Below are 22,289 nucleotides of genomic sequence, written 5' to 3'. Positions count from 1 at the left end.
CATGTACAGAAACAGGAAAGTTGTGAGGGAAATCTTGTTATCATTATAATCTTCTGTGTTCTCAATATAATGTTGCGTGCATTATTTAAAAAAATATATTGCACTTAATTCTGACTCGCTCACATACCTTATTTTCTTCCAGGCTTTAATAAAGCAATTAATTAACTCATTAGTTAGGATTTCCACTGCTTGTCTGTATTGGACTATTTACCCTCTCATAAATTTGGCCTGGGTCAATTCCATAGTCTAGTCCCTAGAGAACAATACCCATTTAGGTCTGATTAATGAGTTGATTTGGTGCTGGTGCACTCCAAGTGTGTTCTGGTCAGCCCTCGTTTCCCAAAATGCCTGTGAAAAGTCTTGGCTTTGGCTATGCAAGAGCTTTGAATTGGATTAGAGATTCCATCAATATTCACATAAAATTGATATAAATACATTTTAAATATAATGTTGCCTTTTATAAAGTGAAAATGAATTGGGCCAGGTGGGATGTAAAAAAAAAGTTATCTAACAGAACATTAACAGATTTTTTTGTTAGTTTACCAGGAATAACAATGGACAAGTTCTTTCCACAAAATACATTAATTCTAGCCATATAATTGCAGATATTTTTGTAAAATCAGAAATACTGGTCCACTAAATATCCATCCCTCCACATGGACAACATCCACTGTAACCCAATAAATACAAACTCAAGCATCCCCAACCACTAAGGTGCCATAATCGAGCAGCACCTACTGACAACCTGCAACTTTCCAAATAAAGTGCGAGTTTAGACTGTAATTGTCAGCACATAGACAGAAGGAAAAACTCTGGAATCAGTAACCCCAAGACCTATCCTGCACTCAAGAATGATTCAAAGGCCATCCCATCACCACTGTTCAGACAATTACATCTTACATGAGACCTCACAAAATTTACTCAAATACCCTGCAACTTTATTTCTCATGCAGCTTATCTCTGAATTCAAATTTATGTTAACTCGAATGCCACAGGGAAAATGTACAAGAACAAAATACATTTCAAATGAAAGGATTTACAGCAGAAATATTTATCTAACTCCATACAGCTCACTACTAATTTAACATAGACGTGGATCTCTTTTATATCATCTTCCCGATGAAGTTATCCATACCATGGTCATAAATTATGCTCCCAGGCAGTGAGGGCCAATGGCAGATGCATTGATTTTGGGAATGTCACAGGAAAAAAAACCAGAAATAAGATAACTTTTTTTTAATCGTGGATAAAAATTAATTGTGGTTCTCCTACCCCAAAACAAGCCAAACTGGATCAAATTCAGCAGATAAAACAATAATGTGCACAGCAATATATTACAACAATCTAACAATATGGCAGAGCATTCTTTTACAACATTCACATGAAGAGACTAACCTGCAGTGTGCAATGTACCAGGTCCTACGCTAGAAGAGAGAGACAACTGAGGCCATAACTATGCATCTCTGTTTTCAAAATGGAAACTAGTAAAATTACAGGAAAACATTCTACTTTGCCTAGATTAAAGATAACCAATGATATTCTATTCTAAGGGCACTAGAAATGTGTGAAATACAAAAACAAGCAGACATCTCTGGTATTTTTAAATGCCCAATCTCTCAAGATAATGATAAATGTGATTTTCGTTATGATTGAGTGGCAAGGAGGTCTCATGGCAAACTGCTCTACTTCAGTGTTGTCCAAGATGTTAGTGGTTAGGTAAGTGATCTTACCCTCGTTCGCTCTGTGTTTCCATTGTACTTAAAATATTTTTATTAAAAAGTGACGAAAGCAACATGTGAAAGTTTTCCTCTTAATGTTAGTTGATGTTACAATATTACTTACTCTTTTGGTAGATACTTCTTTAACAAATATAAATTTGTATGGTACACTTGCTTTCTTTGAGTCCTTTAAATCATTTCCTGAAATTAGTGGCAGAATCTTGTTGTGCTGCTGTATTTAAGTTAGTCAGTGAATTTTACTGGGAAACAGTATTCAATGTGTGGGTGACATGATGATAGAGCACAGAGTACTGCAACCTAACATCTCCAGAATACAGTTTGATTCTATATGGAATTTAACAAAATCATCATCATCGCAGGCATTTTTTCTCCTTCCTACCCTGGATGCTGTGGTTTCCTCCCATGATCTAAGGATGTGTTTGTTTTTCAGTAGGTTAATTGGCCACTGTAATTTACTCCTAGAGGGTGGTAAAAGAATCAGGTGTTAATGGGCATGGGAGAGAGAGTACAGTTATAGGAAAATGGGGTGGATTGGATGTTCCTTCTCTGTTGAAGAAAAAAATGAGAATATGAAAAGGAAGCCACAGACTGTAATTAAAATATTTACAGAATTAATAATAGTATTGTTATGAGAATAACAGAGCTTTTCAATATTTGAGTTGTTTTACAAATCGATAACGTTAAGATAATCAATGGAAAATGCCTTACAGTGAGGAAAATTGGTTATGCATTTCAGGAAAAATAATCTAAATTAGAATACAGTACATTGTGCTGCAAAACAAAGCGGGCCCTAAGTTTAAGTTCTTTTCTGACTGTGACTAATTAAATGTTGAGTGCTAGGTTGATGGTAAACAATAATTTAATCAAGTGAATAACTGAGATAGATCCATTGCATCAACTTGCTATAATTTTGTTCTGCCCATTTGAGATAGAATTGCATATTAATTTAAGGTCACTCTCATAAAACTTGGGCCCAAAATCTAAATTTACATTCAGTATCCAAATTTCATCCAATTAATTACAAATACTCACAAAGGCAAACTAGATATTGAACGTTTGTTTCTGGGTAGACTAGGCAAATAATAATGTGTCATAATTGGTTTTATTGCACTTGGAATATTGTATACATCCTAATTTCCATTCACAAACAAGTCAGAGATTCCAGCAAAAGCACAAAAGAAAATAAAAGATCTCTCAGAAACAAATGTTAAAAGCAACAAAAATGATTGTGCAGTTTCCTGGTTGGTCATTTCTCGAGGAAAAAGTCAAATGGCGACCTAACAATGGTCTTCAGAGTTGTGGAGTTTAACAGATGTGAAGAAAATGTTTCCACTTGTAAAGATATTCATAACTTAGGAGGATGAATAAAACTAAAATGGAGACAGACCAGGAGAGACCACAGATGTTGGAATCGGAAGCATTGAGCTCCTCCAGCAGAATGTTTTTCCTGAGTATTTTATTAACACAGTTGAATTAGAATGTGGAGTTTGTAATGAACTAATGCATTTAAGACAAACTAAAGAAAGTATTTTATGGGGAATGGATTAGTGGGAAATGCTGAAAGTGACGATATTAACTAAGAGAGCCCCAGCTTTAAGAATGAGCACCAAAACTAATCTCACTCCTATGTATTTGCCCAATGACACATAGGTCTAATGGGATTAGATTTGGTGGATTATTGTATGGTCAACAAATCCTGGAGATCCTGTATTGATCTCTAAATGGAGCACATGGCTCTGTATGATTGAGAAGTAAAAATCTTATAAGAAGCTGATATATAAAATGTGCCTGATTTAAAGGACATCCTGAAGTAAAGGTTATTAACCACCTGACAACTTTCAAATCTTCACAACTATTGACAGATATTGCCAAGAGCTGCAAGCCATTATACTTTGCAACAGAGTGAGAGATGTTACCTATCAATCAATTGAGATTGTTATCATCACACAGTAGACTTTGGGTCCATGAACAAATAGAAATACAGGCTAAAAGGCTGGATATATCACAGATAAGCTCCCTCAAGTGTAAAAACATGTTATGTTAGATTCTATGTAAGAAGCCAAGTCCAAGCTAGGTGGCACGATTTTTAACATAACCGTAAAAGAAAGCCACACATCATTCATGTACAGTCTGGATTACTGTCTACAACAGTGGTTTTCAAATTACCCCCTAAACTAAAATTCTAAACAATTTCTATGCCACGTGCTCTGTGATTAATAAGGGATTACTTAAAATGGTATGTGAGTGGAAAGAAAAAGGTTTGAAAACCACTGTTTTAATCATATCTAATCGACTTGCTCTGTACACTGTTTCATAACTCAAAGGAAATGGGGCAATGACAATTTTTCTCAAGCAAAATATTTCAGTAACAATTGGGTCTAGAGCAGTGGTTCCCACTCACATACCAACTTAAGCAATCCGTTACAAATCACACAGCAATTATGGCATAGGGGATTACTTAAAAGTGGAATGTGAGTTTAGGGGGGCAGTTTGAAAACCAGTGGTCGACAAGAAGCCTATGGGGGCAGAGCTGAGCTAGCCAAGACCACAAGTAAAACACTTGGTCATCTTGCATTCTCAAATACAGTGCACACTCCAATTTCAAAAGGATGCCAAAGCATTACTTAACAATAACCCATTATTTAGTAATAATTTAGTAGTAATATATTAAAAACATTGTATAATTTGATAACATTGTTAATTTGCTTAAGTTCAATAAGACTGCATGTTTGTTACAATGGACTGTTACACTGAGGGGTGCATCATAGTCGCCTGTTGGCAGAACAGGTGTACCAATAAAATCAAATAAGATTATGGAAAGAACAACCTCTATTTGCTATGTAACCATTTATGGTCTGGACCAAAGAACCACACTCAAAATAAATCTCTGCTAGAATGGGTTAATAGGATAAAACAGATTTTTGTTGATTTCCTAAACAGTTTTAAATAACACATTCAAATGAAGACAAAGATCTCCATTAAATGCCAGCATACTTACTTGAGGAATTTAGCATCGTTTCTGGTCACAAACCATGCAGAAATTAGAAAATTAATTTCAGCTGCAAATAATGATGACCTCATTCCCCATTCCATCGAAATACTCTGAATAGGTAAGGTTTTTAAATCAGAAACAATAGGAATGTGAATAAAGATTTGTCTTGAGCTATACACATGCAGATGATGTCGATTTGCAAATAGCAAAACATAAATGAGGAATTTGAAATAAAAATTCAATCCTTATAAATGTTATTCTCAATAATTTATATTGAGAATAATATTTATTGAGAATGGGTGAAAAATATTCCTGAAGTAAACATTTTTCTTAGGACTTCTTTTAATGCTGAATAACTTTGCTTTTAACCTAACTACATCCTCTAAATAAAATGTTGCTATGGGAACCTACATGGTCTTCTATGCTACATTTTGTTCTGTCTTTCGTGATTTTCATTACATTTGCTTTCCATTTCCAATCCCTACTTACCAAGTAGTCCTCTGACTTGCTTTATTTTGTTGGCTTCAGGTGATGGACTCCACTCACACCTATTATATAAGCCCACTGACATCCTCAATATTTATTTTTTCCATTTCACCTGCTGTAGAGGACCCTATTCATTTCTTGATTCTCATTCATTAATGCAAAATAAAAATCGGTCTGACAAAATGTTCCCAGACCCAAATGCAATATATTTATTAGATGTAAATGTGGAGTTTTCTACAATATGAGGACGGTCCTTGTGCTCATCTGTTGATCGCACATCTGACCAGCTGATCTGGTAAACTTAAATCTGACAAAAAAATTCAGACATCACTATCTAAGAATTGAAGTTTTCAGCATTATTTGGATGTTACTTCAAACATTTTTTTCATATCAGCACAAAGGACATGTTAAATTCTGCAAATTCAAAGTTACATAATTCATAAATGCCATACTTCTCTTAACTAGGGATTACTGATCAATATTAATAAATTACCTGAAAAATCTTTGATTTTGTGTAAGAATTTCTTGCTTAACTGCAAGAATTTCCCCCAGATATCTAGCACTGCACTGTTCAATATCCTTTTTAATCATGTTTTACTGTTTCAAGTCATTTAGCCGTTAGAAATATTTTGGCATGGCTAATACTATGTTTTCAGAGGTGGCCAGAGATGTATAAAGGGATTTGCATTGTTCAATAGCAATATAACAAGGGGATGGAATTTTGGGAAGGTGGGAGGAGGAGGATGAGGATATTTTTTCCCTATTAATTATCTTATATTAGATAAGTTGCAAGTTGACCTGATTACATCAACATTACATTTCATCTTACAAGTGCAGGTTCAGCAGAGGAAATTACAATTGTTGATGAGACAGAAAAATGTATCAGCAGTACCCAAAATTAATTATTGCCATGCTTACAAATTCAAAATCATTATTCTGAAGAATAAACAATGAAACAGATTTATGAAAAGCATGTGAATGCCAAGAAAGGTTCTTATTTTACTGCTAGTTTTACTTTTGATCTGAATATTAATAATTTCCTTTGCCAATTTTGTCTCTTGCATCTTGCTTTGCAGTCTCATTAAGGTCCAGTTATCCAATCTGGCAGATGACGAGTGTGGCATCTATATGAGACTATAGCCAGGAATAAGCTTGTCTGTTTCAATTATCCACAAGTTAATGCTTTCCAACTGAAGTCACTAAGACATTTGAAATATGTCTACTTTAGTAGTGCCAAATACTGCTTTTTGCCTATCTTTGCATTGGTTATCAAACTCTGCTTTCGATCTGATTTGTCAATATTGGTTTTAATAAACAAGTCATATGGCAAAATACCCTGACACTGAAGTTAATTTACTACAGCAATGAACAATGTGCCACAAATGTGACAATGATCTGCAAATGTCATGAACTTGAGTGGTTTCCAAGCACAATGTGAGCTGAAAAATGTTTTTTGAATGTTAGTATAGCTTTAAGTCACAGACAGCTGTTTATTGCTGCACGTGACAGACAAAAAGCTCCCTGGTAGAAAGTGGTAGCATATTGTACATTAAGTCCTAAATATGATTTGGAAGCAGGAAAGAAAAACAGATTGAATTTACTCTGATTTACTCATTTCCCAGCAAATAAAAATCGTGACAGACCCTTTGAAGCTGATTGCAGGTTAGATAGGAAATTTTATAAACATTGCTGCATTCATAATTGATTCACTGGAGTCATCAAATTACATGTGCACAGTTATTTTGAAACATTTGTCAACTTTTTTTGCAATTGAATATTTTGATCAGCAGAACAGAAAATGTCCTAATAAAGGCAAACGAGACATTTAGTGGCAGGTCTGTCCTGACTTAGAAGAAATCTGAAGATTGAGTACCAGTATGTATTTGCACGCAAGAGAGTTGAGGAAAGTACAGATGTCAAAGGAATGAGGAATAAAGAATAAAGATTTTTCAACCAGAAATGCTTCTGCAACCATTTCCTTTTATTTAATTTATTATTTCTTATTATTATCTGGTTGCAAATCAAGTCTGAAAAAAATCTTTTGGTTTTGAGATGGAGTTTTCTTGTTTATCTGATTTTTTTTTATAAATTCCAATGAGTATCATTTCAATGAAAAAAATATCTTTAATATGACTAATGTTCAGAATGGGTTTAAAAACGTTGTAAAAGACCAATACTAAGTAATGACAGAAAATCACTATCTTTAAACAAACTCCTCCCTCCCTTACTTCCAAAAAATGTTTTCTGTACATGCACCATTGTCAGGGTGGGCAGGCAGCAATCATGAAAACTCAATTCTTCACATGGCTGGTTAAGAAGAACCTCTTCAGTATGAGCCTCCTCCATCTGCCATGCTGTTTGGTTAGTAATTAGAAATAGAAGTATAAATGGCTGAATTTTTCATCTAGTGCCAAACGTAAAGGCAAGCACACCCTGATATGTTAAATTAAGTACAACCAACATTAAATATTAATGCAAATATAAATTTCCATTCTGGCTGTACTTGCACAACAGACTTTTTCCTTCTTTTTACAGAACTGAAAACCTACGACCATTTTACTTAAACTGATCTCATTACCTGTAACCTTCAATCCATTTTTCTTAAAGATGGAAATAGTAAGAACTGTAAAACTGTTCCAGTATATTCCCCAGTAAACTGAAGATCATTCCCTGCAGGTTCACTATAATCATTTGGCAGTTCAGACAATAACAGTTTTTTTTTCCTTTTTACACATACATAGTCAGTATGTGTGTGTGTGTGTGTGTGTGTGTGTGCGCGCGCGCATGTGTGTGTTTGGGATATGTGTATATTTGTATATATATATATAATATATTTGCATTTTTATATATATATACAGAATCTACTCAATTTCTAACACTTTGTTTTCTATAAATCACCTCGTTAGGAAACAAAAGCACTCAACAGTCTTCTTGATCTAATTTCTGCAACACTAGGAAGACCTGAAAATTTCCAAAGCTTCAACCCTCCCCTGCCATCTCCCCAAATCTCAGGACAAATTCAGTCTGCCCATCTTGTATCCTTCCAGTGTCCAAGACACCAGAACAACAACTTCTACAATGAACAACCACGCAACATTTAAAAACAATATTTAAAAGAATCACTCTTATCATAAGCCATGCATGGTTTTGGTGCCACCACCTACCCTCCCAATAATAAACCTCCATTTGTGGGTTTTGTATTTAAAACAATAAAGGAATATCATTGTACTCTGTGCTGTGCCGTGCCCATTATACAATGTACCTGTTTCTGTCTGTACTTCTGATTTAGCCTTTGCTACTTCAGTTACAGTCAATGATTCATGTTCTCATGACTTTCAACTTTCAATTTTGGCACATTTTTCCCCATCACGTTGCACTGCATTAAATATCTGCTATTTTGCTCAAGTGGTCCTGGACTTGAGCAATCATGAAAATGCATTCCATGACACTATGGCAGCTTATTAATTCATCACCATTGTTTTCTACCTATATCCCTGAAGAGTAGACAAACTAAAAACCAAACTGGTGGCAGCAGGCACACACTGGTATTTCACTTGGCTTGACGCTGGTCCTTACCAAGCTGGCACTCCCAATGTGGATTTATATGAACACAATCCAGCACAGAAACCTTTTCAACTGGCAAGTCAGGAACAACCTGTCACAATTTTGTTCCCAGAAAGGTTTGTGAGTTCTACAGTATCTAGCCGTTTCTTACAGCTACTTGGTCTCTAAATTACTGTCACAGTTCACTGGTGAAGGTTCAATGGTGGGAGAGTTCATATAGTCTGTGGGGTTGTTGACTGCCTCATCTGTTGGTGTGGCAGTTTTTGTGAGCTGAATACCCTGGATGAGGTGTATCAGGTGTTTCACTTTCTCCAACGAGGACTGCATATCCTTCTGCCGAGCGAGCAATGTGTTCTTGGTCTCCATACATTTCTAAAGGAAAAGAAAAATCTCTTATTGCAATCATATATGGATTTTACTTTAAGATGCATTTAATGCTGTTTTCATACCCTGTTTAACTTTTCATTTTTAATTCCCAGAATTGGGAAACTGCACATTTGTTCTTTTACTATTCTATACCAATAAACCCCAAGGTACAAATTGAAAATCATTAGTATGAATTTGGAATGTCCTATTTTAGTTAAAGCACAAGTAACAATGTTACATTAGTGCAGGAAGGTTTTGGTGTAGGAATTTAGGGACTCAAATTCACATGGCATGGTCAGTGCCCAGTGAAAAAGAAAAAAGAAAGCTTGTGGATGACTTGGTTAATCACCAGAGAGAAAGAAGAAAATTCAAAGTAAACATTTAGACTATTGTGTTTATCCTTGAGCTTCACGTTGTAGAAAGAACAAGGGTTGCTTCCTGTGCCACATATCAGTGAGGACAGAAATTGGAAGTTATGGCAGATGGCTGAAGAGTCAGTGCAGATGGCAGGGGTTCAAATTCGTGGATCATTGGGATCTTTGCTGGGGAAGGTACATCATGTACAAAAAGGATAGGTTGCACCTGAACGGGAGGGGTAGCAATATTTTGGCAGGCAGGTTTGCTTCATCTGTTGGCCGGGACAGGGGTTTGGTGGGGGGGGGGGGGGGGTGGTTTAAACTCGTTTGGCAGGGGGATGGGAATCATAATGAGAAGGCAGCAAATAGGGCAGAATATACATGAGTAGATGAACTATGTAGCAAGATTTGTGACAAAAGAGAGGTAGTCAATAGGGAAAAATTGCAAGCATAAGGATTTAACTTGCGGTACTTTGGAAACAAAATTGAAAACCAGCCTTGTTCTTCCAATCAAGCTGCTTATTGAAATCTCCCATGACTATAGAAGCATTTCCTTTTTTGCATTCCTTCTGTAGTTTGCAGATCTTGTATTTAAAAGTCCACAGTAGAAGAAATAAGGTTGATAACCTTGCAGCACAGCTGGAAGTTGATAGGTATGACATTACTGAGTTATGGCTGAAAGAAGATCTCACCTGGGAACTAAATATCCATGGATACATAGTGAATCAGAAGAACAGGAAGGTAGGCAGAAGAGGTGGGTCTACTGGTTAAAAATTGAATTAAATCTTTGGAGACATTGGATCAGAAGATATAGAATGCCTATGGATAGAATTAAGAAATTGATGGGAGTTGTATACAGGCCTCCAAACAGTGGAATGCAAACTTCAGAAGGCATGCAAAAAAATGTTTCTATAGTCATGGGAGATTTCAATATGCAGCTTGATTGGGAAACCAGGCCTGGTACTGGATCTAAAGAGAAAGAATTTATAGAATGCCCTCAGGATGGCTTCTTAAAGAACAATTTGTGGCTTAACTCACCAGGGAAATAGCAATACTGGATTGGGTATTGTGTAATGAACTAGAGTTGATAAAGGAGTTGAAGGTAATTAAATCCTTTGGAGGCAATAATCCTAAAATGATAGAATTTGCCCTGCAGTTTGAGAAGGAGAAACTAGAATCAGTATACTGAAGTAAAATTCGAAGGTACGAGAGAGGAAATGGCCAAAGTTGATCGGAAAAGCACACTAGCAGGGAAGACTGCAGAGCAGTTGGAACTTATATGTGAAATAAGGATGGTGCAGGACAGGTATTTTCCAAAATACAATAAATATTTCAATGGAAAAATGACAACTGTAGCTAACAAGAGAAGTCAAAACCAAAGTAGAAGCAATACAGAAGGCATTCAAGGAAGACAAAATTAGTGGGAAGGTAGAGGACTGGAAAGCTTTTAAAAGCTCACAGAAGGCAACTAAGAAGGTCATTAGGAATGAAAGGATGAACATTGGAGCTAGCAAATAATAACAGAAGGGATACTAAAAGCCTTTTTTAAATACTGTATATTTTGACATATAGGTCGAGTCGGGAAACCCCAAAAAAACTCAAAAAATGGGGGTTGACTTGTACGCCAGATATACTTTTGAGACCTTAAATTCAGCTCAAAATCTAATCCACACCGATCTGGCCTATAAGCCAACTCATGAAAAAAACAATTCAGCATATGTCAACCCACGAAAAGCAGATTCGGCGGACAAGTTGACCCTTGAAAAATAAAAAAAAAACCCAACTGCAACAGATTTTCATTGAGATTTTTTTATTGAAAACAAGAACACAATTAGCACCCTTCAAAATGTCTATCATCATCTGAAAGCAACCACACATTTAGAACCCTTCAAAATCATTCTCTTCATCATCGTCTGAAGCAGAGATGGCAGCAAGCACAACCATACTCTCATTATTTAAACAGTCATCATATGGGACCCAATCTCTATCTGATGGGTTCAGCTTTGTCATTAGTATCCCGTACCATCAACTGCACAAGAGATACCACACTTATTAAACAATTTTATCAGAGTCTCTACTTCAAGTTTGTTCCATGCCTAGAGCACAAAGTTACACAACACATCAAGCAATGCACTTGACGTTCATGTATTCCATTCAAACCACCCAGGATAGTAAGATTTATGTAGTGTTAATCTACTTTTAGTCTTCTCAGTTAAGTGGCTACGAAACATATCCCAGACCAGCAAACCCCGTTCTTTGCGTAAACCCCCTGGCCACATGTTCCACACATTGTCTATCCATAGTTTTACACCATTTTCATCCATTCATCCTTTTCCATGAAAACATACAAAAATACTTGTAGGGAATTTTAGGTTTAATTTTGCATTTGAAGATTACCATTGGTCTCAATTTTGTCCTATCGGTCATGCACAATAACACCATGATAAACCTGGTCCTTTCATGGCTTCTGGTTTGCACAGTTTTAACACCGTTCCATTCCACTGTTCTATTGCCTATCATGTCAAAATTCATTGGGGTTACATCCATATTTATGATTTTGCCAATGCAAACTTGTGTTTCTGCCAGTTGTGTATAATAAACTGGTGAAAACTTACCACTTTATGATCAGGATCTTTTGGTAGTTTCTGTGCAATTTTTGTGTTTTGTCGTAATACCACAATATTCCTGTTCCTGAAATAATTGCATCAGCCTACTATAGCCTCAAAATCTTTACTGAGGTCTGGGTGTGACTTTGCAAATGTTGGGCGACTATGTAGCAATCTTGCCTCTATTCACGTACCCATTCTGCAATGTGATTTTCCAACTCTGGACAATGAGTGATTCCTTTTCTCAATGAACATTGCCTTTTTGGTATTTTTTCTTAAAATCTCTTCCTCCTTCCTCCAATCTCTTACCTCTCACATACATCAAATTTTCTTCCAGCAGTTCAAATGTTGGTTTTTCTTGGCCATTTCTATCATTTTCAATTTAAAATTTGCTTCATACTTTTATCGCTAATTGAACTGTGTCGATGGACCCTCCAATGACAGCAAAGCACCTCTAGCCAATGCCCAGTAGATCAATCCACGTGATCTTTTGGAGTCAACATATATGCTGATCAATGGCCCATCTCAGGTGTCACGAGCTTTGGGGGTTAACATACGCCATTCAATGGGACAACTCGGGCATACTGAAAATTGGGGTCGACTTATATGCCGGATATACCGTAAAACCTTTAAAATGAGGCTGAGAAATGGAGATCAACTTATACGCCAAAAGATACAGTATATAAGAGTAAAACATATCCGAGAGCAGAAATAGGACCAATAGAAAATGATGCTGGAAAAATTGTAATGGCAGACAAGGCAATGGCAGAGGAACTGAATGAGTATTCTTCATCAGTTTTCACTGTGGAAGACATCAGCTTTAAAGGGTGATGACTTTTAAGGGTGTCAGGGAAGAGAGGCAAATGCAGTCATGATTACCAGAGAGATGGGCTTGGGAAGCTGAAAGGTCTAAGGATAGATAAGTTTCTTGGAGCAGATGAAATACACCTTCAGGTTCTGAAAGAAGTAGTTATAGAAAATGTACTGAAATTTGTAATGTTCTTCCAAGAATCAATAGATTATGGTTCCAGAGGACTGGAAAATTGCAACAGTCATTTGTCTATTTAAAAAGAGAGACAGCAAAAAGTAAATTACAGCCCTGTTAGCTGAGCATTGGTAGTTGAGAAGTTGGAATCGATTATCAAAGATGTGGTTACGGGGTACCAGAGGGTGCATGATGAGATGGGCCAAATTCAGCATGGTTTCCTTAAGGGAAAATCTTGCCTGACAAACCTACTGCAACTTTTTGAGGAAACCACAAGCAGATAAGACAAAGGATATGCCGTAGTTGTTCTACATTTGAATTTTCAAAAGGCCTTTGATAAGGTGCTGCCCATGAGGCTGTTGAACAAGATGCGAGCCCAGAAACTAGCATAGGTAAAACACTGGCTGGTCAGGCAGGAAATAGACAGTTGAAATAAAAGGATTCTATTCTAGTTGGACACTGGTTACCAGTGGTGTTCCGCAGGGGCTGGTGTTTGGGTCACTTCTTTTAACACTAAATATTAATGATTTGGATTGTGGAATAAATGTTTTTATGGCTAAGTTCGCAGATGACACAAAGATAGGTGAGGGGGAAAGTAGTGAGGAGGAAATGGAGAAGCTTCAGAGAGACTAGGACAGATTAGGAGAATGGGCAAAGAAGCAGTAAATGAAATACAATGTTGGAAAATGTACAGTCATCAACTTTGGCAGAAGGAATAAAAAGACAGACTATTACTTGGGGTGAAAATTCAAAATTTGGAGGTGCAAAGGGACTTGCGTGACAGATTATAGATATGTTTTTGGGAGATAAATTGGGGCAGATTTTTTAGTGTAGGTCACATACAAACACTTTAAAACAGATCTTATTTAAAATACTGGAGCTCTGCTCATGCTAGACAGTCCGGTGCCAAGAGCCTTTGCAAAAGCTTTGGAGAGTGCCCGAGATATGCCACTAATGGATTGTTGTTTACAAAAAGGGAACAGATGAAAGAACTCGTCAGAGCCACAGGCTGTCTGGAGTGGAACTTGCTATTCTAAGAGAGTCATGTGGTTTTGCAAGCAGAGAGAAAAACAAGCATTTTCTCTGAGAGAGAGAGATCAGGTCTGAAGTTCTACAGTTCAACAGCAGCATCTCAGACTGGAACAGGACAAGCTGGCAAGCTTGTGGAAAAACTCCATTTGGAAGATGGGTTGTGACTGCTAAGTTCAGCCTGGTCAAAGCCCTATGAGGTTCATGTAAGAAGAGAGGACTGGTTGCCTAATGTTTCAGTTGAAATAAAAGAAACAAAAAGGAACACTATGGTGACCTGAAAGAAAGAGGTTATCATCTGGAAAACCTTGATGGGGCAAGTTTATTCAGCAAGTCAATGAAGTGGCTGATTACAAGGAATCAGTCGTGGGTGTCCAGTGAATAACAAATCAATCTCTGAAAACCAACAAGAACCTGCCTGAGCGGTAACCATTTACCTTTCTAGCACCAAAGCCTGGTGAACTTCAGAAATGTTAAATTCTGTGCACAGTGTAAGAACAGCCTGTAACCAGTGAACTTGAAGGAATGAGAAGTGAGATTGGACTGTGAATCAAAGAACTTTTCTAAACTGATTCACATTACATACAAGTGTGCTTAGAATTAGAAGGGGGTTAAGTTAGGTTAGTTAGGTTAATAGTGATAAGATAAAATTTCATCTTGTTTACATGTTTAAATATAATTAAAAGCAACATTTGTTTAAGTAACCTTTTGTCTTGGTGAATATCTATTGCTGCTGGGTTTTGGGGTGTTCTGGGCTCGTAACAATTTTGGAGATGGAGGGAGGTAAGAGAATTGAGGATGTAACACCTGGGGAGAGGTTTTTGGCTAGTAGAGAGGTAAATCTTGTTCCTCCTTTTGATGAGGGAGATAATAGATAATAGTTTTTTGAAAAGGTCGCTGAGTGCTCAAAGTGGCCAGAAGAAAAATGGCCTCATGCTCCAATGTGTATTGAAGGGAAAAGCACAAACTGCATACTCTAGTTTGACTAAAGAGCAAGTGGCAAATTATGATACTGTTAAACAAGCAGTATTGAAAGCTTATGAGTTGGTTCCAGAAGCATATAGACAACAATTTAGGAGTTTGGTAAAAATATGGAATCAATCTTACATGGATTTTGCTCACCTCAAAAGGAATAAATAATAATTTTGACAGAGTGAGAGAATTGATTTTAATTGAAGAAATTAAAAGGTGTGTTCTAAATGAGATTAAATTATACCTGGATGAGAGAGACGTTGGCACATGGCGGCAAACAGCTGTAGTAGCAGATGAATTTGCCCTGATTCACAAAAATACATTTCAGAATAGTGAGCATTTTCAGAGAGTTAATGTGGAACAGGTTAGTAACCCTGTTCAGAGGGTTGATGTGGAACAGGTTAGTAACCCTGTTCAGAGGGTTGATGTGGAACAGGTTAGTAACCCTGTTCAGAGGGTTAATGTGGAACAGGTTAGTAACCCTGTTCAGAGGGTTGATGTGGAACAGATTAGTAACCCTGTTCAGAGGGTTAATGTGGAACAGACTAGTAAGCCTGAAATTAAATTTGATAAGAATGTTAAGAGAAAAGATGAAGGTACATGTCATTTTTGTAAGAAACCTGGTCATGTTATTTCAAATTGTCTAGTGTTGAAAAAGAGACGAGAAAAGGAGGTTTTACCAGAAGCATGTATTCAGACAGTTGAATTTTAGGAGAGCAGATGTTCCAAACCTGGTAAGGGTGTCATGGATGTTTTGTGTCAGAGGGCTTGGTTTCAGTAAAGGAGGGAGAATCACAGGTTCCAGTTAAAATTTTTAGAGATACTGGGGTGCTCAGCTACTGTTGTTGGAAAATGTTTTAACTTTTGATCAAAAGACTGACACAGGGGAGAAGACTTTGATTAAAGGTGTTGAAGGTGAGGTAGAGTCAATATCTCTTCACAACATAGTGCTGAATTCAGAATTAGTTAAAGGACCTGTTGTAATAGGAGTAATGTCAAAGTTACCCATGCAGGTACTCTCATTTTTATTAGGGAAGGATTTAGCAGAGGGTAAAGTTGGGTCAGTTTTGAGATTAAGAAATTGGCCTCGTAAGGATGATGTTCAGGAGGATTATGAGATATATCCTATATGTGCTGTAACAAGGTCTTTGTCTAAGAAAATAATGAGAGCTGAGGAAGATCCAGTTGATAGAGTCTTGCTCAGTGCTTCTGAAATGATCCAGAAGGAGCAGGTTAATTCTGAGAGTAAGGATTTCTCTTTGTCAAGGAAAAAGTCAATTCAGCAACAGAAAATAGATACAGATCTTAGTGACTTAAGGGAAAAAGCAGTAAGTGAACAGGAAATTAAAGAAATGGCTTGTGGATATTACTTGAAGGGTGAATTGTTAATGAAATTTTAAATCTAGCCCACAGTACACCTTTGGGTGGTCACCTTGGAATAAAGAAAACCATGAATAAGATTTTGAGACAATTTTTCTGGCATGGATTGAGGAAGGATGCTGTAAATTGGCGCTGGACACGTCACTTTTGTCAGGTTATGGGGAAACCTAACCAAGGTCCTCCAGTAGCTCCACTGCAAACTATTCCTGTTGTTGGGGAACCTTTCACGAGGGTTATTGTGGATTGTGTAGGTCCCCTGCCTAAAACTAAGTCTGGGAATCAGTACTTGTTAACAATTATGTATACAGTGTCGAGATTTCTAGAAGCTATACCATTAAGGAATATTAAAGCCAAAACGGTGGTGAAGGCTCTGGAAAGATTTTTCAGTTTTTGGATTACCTAATCCAGAGTAATCAAGGATCTAACTTTATGTCTGGGTTGTTTCAGCAGTTGATTTATGAGTTGGGAATAAAACAGATCACTTAATCTGTGTGAACTTTGGAAAGATTTCATTCCACTCTTAAAAATATGATAACGATTTATTGTCTGGAGAATGTAAAAGATTGGGATGAAGGTATTCATTTATTGTTATTTGCAGCAAGGGAAGCTGTGCAGGATTCATTAGGTTTCAGGCCTTTTGAAACCGTGCTTGGACATCAGGTTAGGGGACCTTTAATGTTGATAAAAGAACAGTGGGTTAATGAGGATGTTCAGTTGGACTTGCTGGATTATGTTTCTAAATTTAAAGATAGGTTTCAAAAAGGGTGGACTTTGGCTCAAGATAATTTAGAAATGGTTCAGGGTAAAATGAAGCATTTATTTGACAGGAAAGTTCAAGTGAGGAATTTTAAGATAGGAAGTAAAGTTTTAATTTTGTTTCCAACACATGACAATCCTTTGAGAGCTAGATTTTCTGGACTGTACATAGTTAAATCAAAACTGAATGATGTTAACTATGTTCTTAACACTCTAGATCGAAGGAATAAAACTCAGTTTTGTCATATAAATAACTTGAAACCTTATTATGAGGATAAGAGTAGTGGAGAACGATCTGTATCAGAGGTGTTTGTTGTTGACAGGGTTGTTGAGGAAGTTATGGATCATAAGATTATGGAAACAGAATCTTGTGAGGGTGACATGAAAGAAACCATGGTTCCTGTGCACCTGTCTAACTCAGCAATTTTGGAAAATTTGGAGGAAAAGTTAGGCCAACTGAAGTCACAAGAACAGATGCAGTTGAAAGAATTAATTTTGAAATATACAAACTTGATTTCTGATGTGCCAAAAAGGACATCAGTAATTTTCATGACATGGAGGTGGGAGAAGCAAGTCCCATAAAACAACACCCATAAAGAATAAACATTAAAAAGAGTAAAATCATGGATCAGGAGGTGGAATATATGTTGAGAAATGATATTATTAGACCTTCAAACTCAGATTGGAGTTCTCCTTGTATTCTGGTACCTAAACCAGATAGAACTGTTAGGTTCTGTACAGATTACAGGAAGGTTAATTCAGTAACTAAAACAGATTCTTATTCTATTCAGAGAATAGGTGTCTGTATTGATAAAATTGGGAAAGCTAAATTTCTTACTAAATTGGATTTGTTGAAGGGTTACTGGAGTGTGCCTCTGACTGAGAGAGGAAAGAATATTTCGGCTTTTGAAACTCCATCCGGTTTATAATGTGTTACCCTTTGGCATGAAAAATGCCCCTGTAACATTCCAAAGGATGATTAATTCATTAATCCAAGGATTGACACATACGGATGCTTATATTAATGACTTGGTCACAAAAAGTGACACATGGGAAGAATATCTAAGGGAAGTGGACAAATGGTTTGCAAAATTATCCAAAGCAAACTTAACTGCTAATTTAGCAAAAAGTCAATTTACAAATGCCACTGTTACATACTTAGGTCATGTAGTTGGTCATGGCAAAGTTGAACCTATTCAAGCTAAGGTGAATGCAATTTCTAAATTTCCTATTCCCAAAGGCGAGAAAGCAGTGAGAAGATTTTTAGGAATGGCAGGATATTATATGAAATTTTGCTGAGGTTGCTCTTCCTTTAACCAATCTTTTGAAGAAAGGGGAGAAATTTGTGTGGACTAAGGTCTGTCAGACAGTGTTAGAAAATTTAAAGGAGATGGAATGAAATTACCCTGTGTTAAAATCTCCTGATTTTGACAGACCACTTTCTTTAGCAGTGGATGCCAGTGAGGGAGCATCAGGTACAGTTTTATTACAAAAACATAATGAAATTGACCATCCAGTTGCCTACTTTTCAAAAAAATTCTATGTTCATCAAAGGAACTATTCCACTATTGAGAAGGAACTGCTGTCTATAATATTTGCTCTGCAGAATTTTGATGTATATCTCGGTACCTCTCATGAACCAATTGTGATATTTACAGACCACAATAAAGATGGGTTGTGACTGCTTAGTTCAGCCTGGTCAAAGCCCTATGTGGTTCATGCAAGAGGAGAGGACTGGCTGCCTAATGTTTCACTTGAAATAAGAGAAACAAAAAGGAACTCTGATGGGGCAAGTTTCTTTGGCAAGACACTGAAGTGGCTTGTTACAAGGAATCAGTTGTGAGTGTCCAGTGAACAACAAATCTCTCCTTGAAAACCGACAAGAACCTTCCTGAGCGGTAACCATTTACCTTTCAAGCACCAAAGCCTGGTGAACTTCAGAAATGTTAAATTCTGTGAACAATATAAGAATTGCCTACAACCAGTGAACTTGAGGTATGAGAAGTGAGATTGGACTGTGAATCAAAGAACTTTTCTAAACTTACACACACATTAAATACATGTCCTTAGAATTAGAAGGGGCTAAATTAGGTTAGTTAAGTTAACAGTGATAAGATAAAGTTTCATCTTGATTTCATGTTTAAAGATAATTAAAAGTAAAATTATTTTAAGTAACCTTTTGTCTTGGTGAATATCTATTGCTGCTGGGTTTTTGGGTTCTCTGGGCTCGTAACACTTGGGAGTCCTCCTGCTAGTATACCTAAAGGTTAATCTCCAGGTTGAGTCAGTAGTGAAGCATGCAAATGCAATATTGGCATTCATATCTAGAAGAATAACATACAAGAGCAGAGATTTGATGCTGAAATCTTTATAAAGCACTTGTGAGGCCTCGCTTGGAGTGCAGGGTTTTGGGCTCCTTATTTAGAAAAGTATGTGCTGGCATTGGAAAGAGTTCAGAGAAGTTCCACAAGAATGATGCTTGGAATTAAGGGAGAAGCATATGAAGATTTTTTGCTAGCTCTCAGACTGTATTCCTTGAAGTTCAGAAGAATGAGGGGAGACCTCATTGAAGCATTTAAAATTTTGAAAGGCCTGCACAGAGTGGATGTGGCAAAGTTGAGTCGAGGACAAGAGGGCACAACTTCAAGATTGAAGAGTCCCCATTTAAAACAGAGATGTGGGGGAATTTCTTTAGCCAAAAATTTGCTTCCTTGGGCAGTTGTGGAGGCAAAGTCGTTGGGCGCATTTTAGGCACAGTTGGTAATTATATAAATAGTCAGGGTATCAAAGGATATGGGGAGAAGGCAGGGGAATGGGACTGAATGGAAGAATGAATCAGCTCACGATGAAATGGCAGAGCAGATGCGATGAGCTCATTGGCCAATTTCTGCCTCTATATGTTATGGTCTAATATAGCACATCCAGTCCGATTCATGAGGATGCTGTCATCCAAGTAAATGCAAATACAAACATCTGAGATGCGACAGGGAAGTATTACTTTGAGGTGATTTATTACCTCAAATTTTCATGCCGTAATGGTTTAATGATAAGTTAGCTAGACATTTACATTGTTCATTTCTGAAAATCTAAACTGAAACAGAAGCCAGTATTTCATAATTAAGAATATTAAATCACTAAATATATCTAAATAATTTACTGTGATTGCAGATACAATATTTTTACATTCACAGTCTGGCACTTTAGAGGTACAAATGTAGTTTATAAGTTCTCAGCAAAGATGTTACCATACAAATCATTCTTGGTGAATGATTGACAATGGACTTTAGGTTAACTTTCTATGTGATCCTGAGAATTTAAAGACATGTCTAAAACACAGCACTACCAAGAAATGGAATTTATCAAGAAGCTACAAGTTGCTAAAAAAAATATTTTGATCGCTGTGGTTACAGTCAATGTTTTCGAATATAATCAAATCTTTCAGTTAAAAAGTCATAAGCTTAAGCTATAGAGACAGAAAATCCATATGAAAGAAGACCATTCAACTCAATAAGCCTGTGTCAGCTCTCTTGGTCACATTTCACAACTCTTCTCGATGGCTATGTAATTCTTTGCAATTCTATCTAATTGTCTTTTGAAATCTTTGATTTAATCTGATTTTATCATCTTTCTCGCCAGTGAATTCCAGATCATGATGACTAACTGCATGCATAAGTTTATCCTGTTGTTACTCCTGGTCCTTTGATCAATCATTCAGCACCGTTGATGATTCTGAAGACTTGAAGAGTGCCCATTTAAAACAGAGATGTGGAGGAATTTCTTTAGCCAGAAAGTGGTGAACCTTTGGAATTTGCTACCTTGGGCAGTTGTGGAGGCAAAGTCGTTGGGCGCATTTTAGGCACAGATTGGTAGGTATATAAATAGTTAGGGTATCAACGGATATGGGGAGAATGCAAGGGAATAGGACTGAGTGGAAAAATGAATCAGCTCATGATGAAATGGCAGAGCAGACTCGAGCTCAGTGGCCATCTTAGCTTTCTCTGTCCAAGCAGTACTATTCTTGCTTTTCTGATCTACCCATGCAACTGCATTCACTTAATCCTGGAAACATTCCACCAAATGTCACATTTGCTCCCAGATTAAGTCTTCCATTCCAGAAAATCCAAGATTTTCTCCTTTTTCATAAAATGTGACTTCCCCTTGACTTCCATCAATGGAGCCCTTACCTGCATCATCTCTATTTCCTGCACATATGCCCTGGCCCATAAGACACAATAAGGACAGGATTCCCCTTATCCTCACTTACCACCCCACTAGGTTCTACTCTGCAATTTTCACCACATACAACATGTCTGCACCACTAGACATCTTTCACTCTTCTCCCCTTTCCAATTTCCACAGGGACTGCTCACTCCTGGACTCCCTTGTCCACTCACCCTTTCCCTTAAATTACCTCCTTGGTACCTAACCCAATGACCAGAATAAATGCTACACTTGCACCCATACCTCCTCTCTCACCATCATTTGGGGCCTCAAACCATCCTTTCAAGTGAATCTGCAGGGATCATCGACTGCATCCAGTGCTTCTGTTATGGCCTCACTGCAATAACTGGGACCTTCAAGTCCCCAACAATTTTAATTCCACACACATCATTCTGCTTATTCTTTAAAGAAGGGCTCAAGCCCAAAACGTCGGCAATATATCCTTGTATCCTTTGGACATTGAAAGACTGGCTGAGTTCCTCCATCATTTCAGTGTGTTTTTACTACAATCACAACATCTGCAGACATTCGTGTTTCATTTCATTCCATACACCATTCCCTCACCAGCATGTCCTTGAGCATTGCCAAACCGAGGCTACCCACAAATTGGAGGAACAGCTCCTGGCATTCTCCATCAAGACTGCATTAACATAGAGCAAAGGATAACCGAGTCACATGATGCTGAGAAGTTGAAAGGATGTGCTAGAGAGCTTCCATATAAAAGCTAAAACAAGGAAAATAGTGTCTATAAACAGGTTAAACTTACCCACACTAAAGTAAGATGGGCAGGAAGTGCAAGAAGCAATCAAAGAGAAGATTGGGACCTGCTAGAAGCGG

At 37.1% G+C, this 22,289-nt stretch overlaps 1 protein-coding gene across 9 annotated transcripts in view; it reads right to left on the bottom strand.

The window, feature by feature from the left end:
• Window positions 1-916: 916 nt before the first annotated feature.
• The window catches only part of LOC138741621 (PHD finger protein 21A-like), a 357,755-nt gene continuing 336,382 nt past the window's right edge, over window positions 917-22,289 (bottom strand). For all 9 annotated transcript variants that reach the window (XM_069896006.1, XM_069895986.1, XM_069895979.1 and 6 more), the window contains one exon: window positions 917-9,153. In XM_069896006.1, the coding sequence (XP_069752107.1) occupies window positions 8,935-9,153 (219 nt within the window). In that variant the 3' untranslated portion in view covers window positions 917-8,934. The remainder of the gene's footprint in view (window positions 9,154-22,289) is intronic.

This window comes from Narcine bancroftii, chromosome 1 (assembly GCF_036971445.1).
Source record: "Narcine bancroftii isolate sNarBan1 chromosome 1, sNarBan1.hap1, whole genome shotgun sequence".
Taxonomy (NCBI): Eukaryota; Metazoa; Chordata; class Chondrichthyes; order Torpediniformes; family Narcinidae; genus Narcine; species Narcine bancroftii.
The sequence above is the reverse complement of the archived record's forward strand: the minus strand, read 5'-3'. Positions and strand labels throughout refer to the sequence as shown.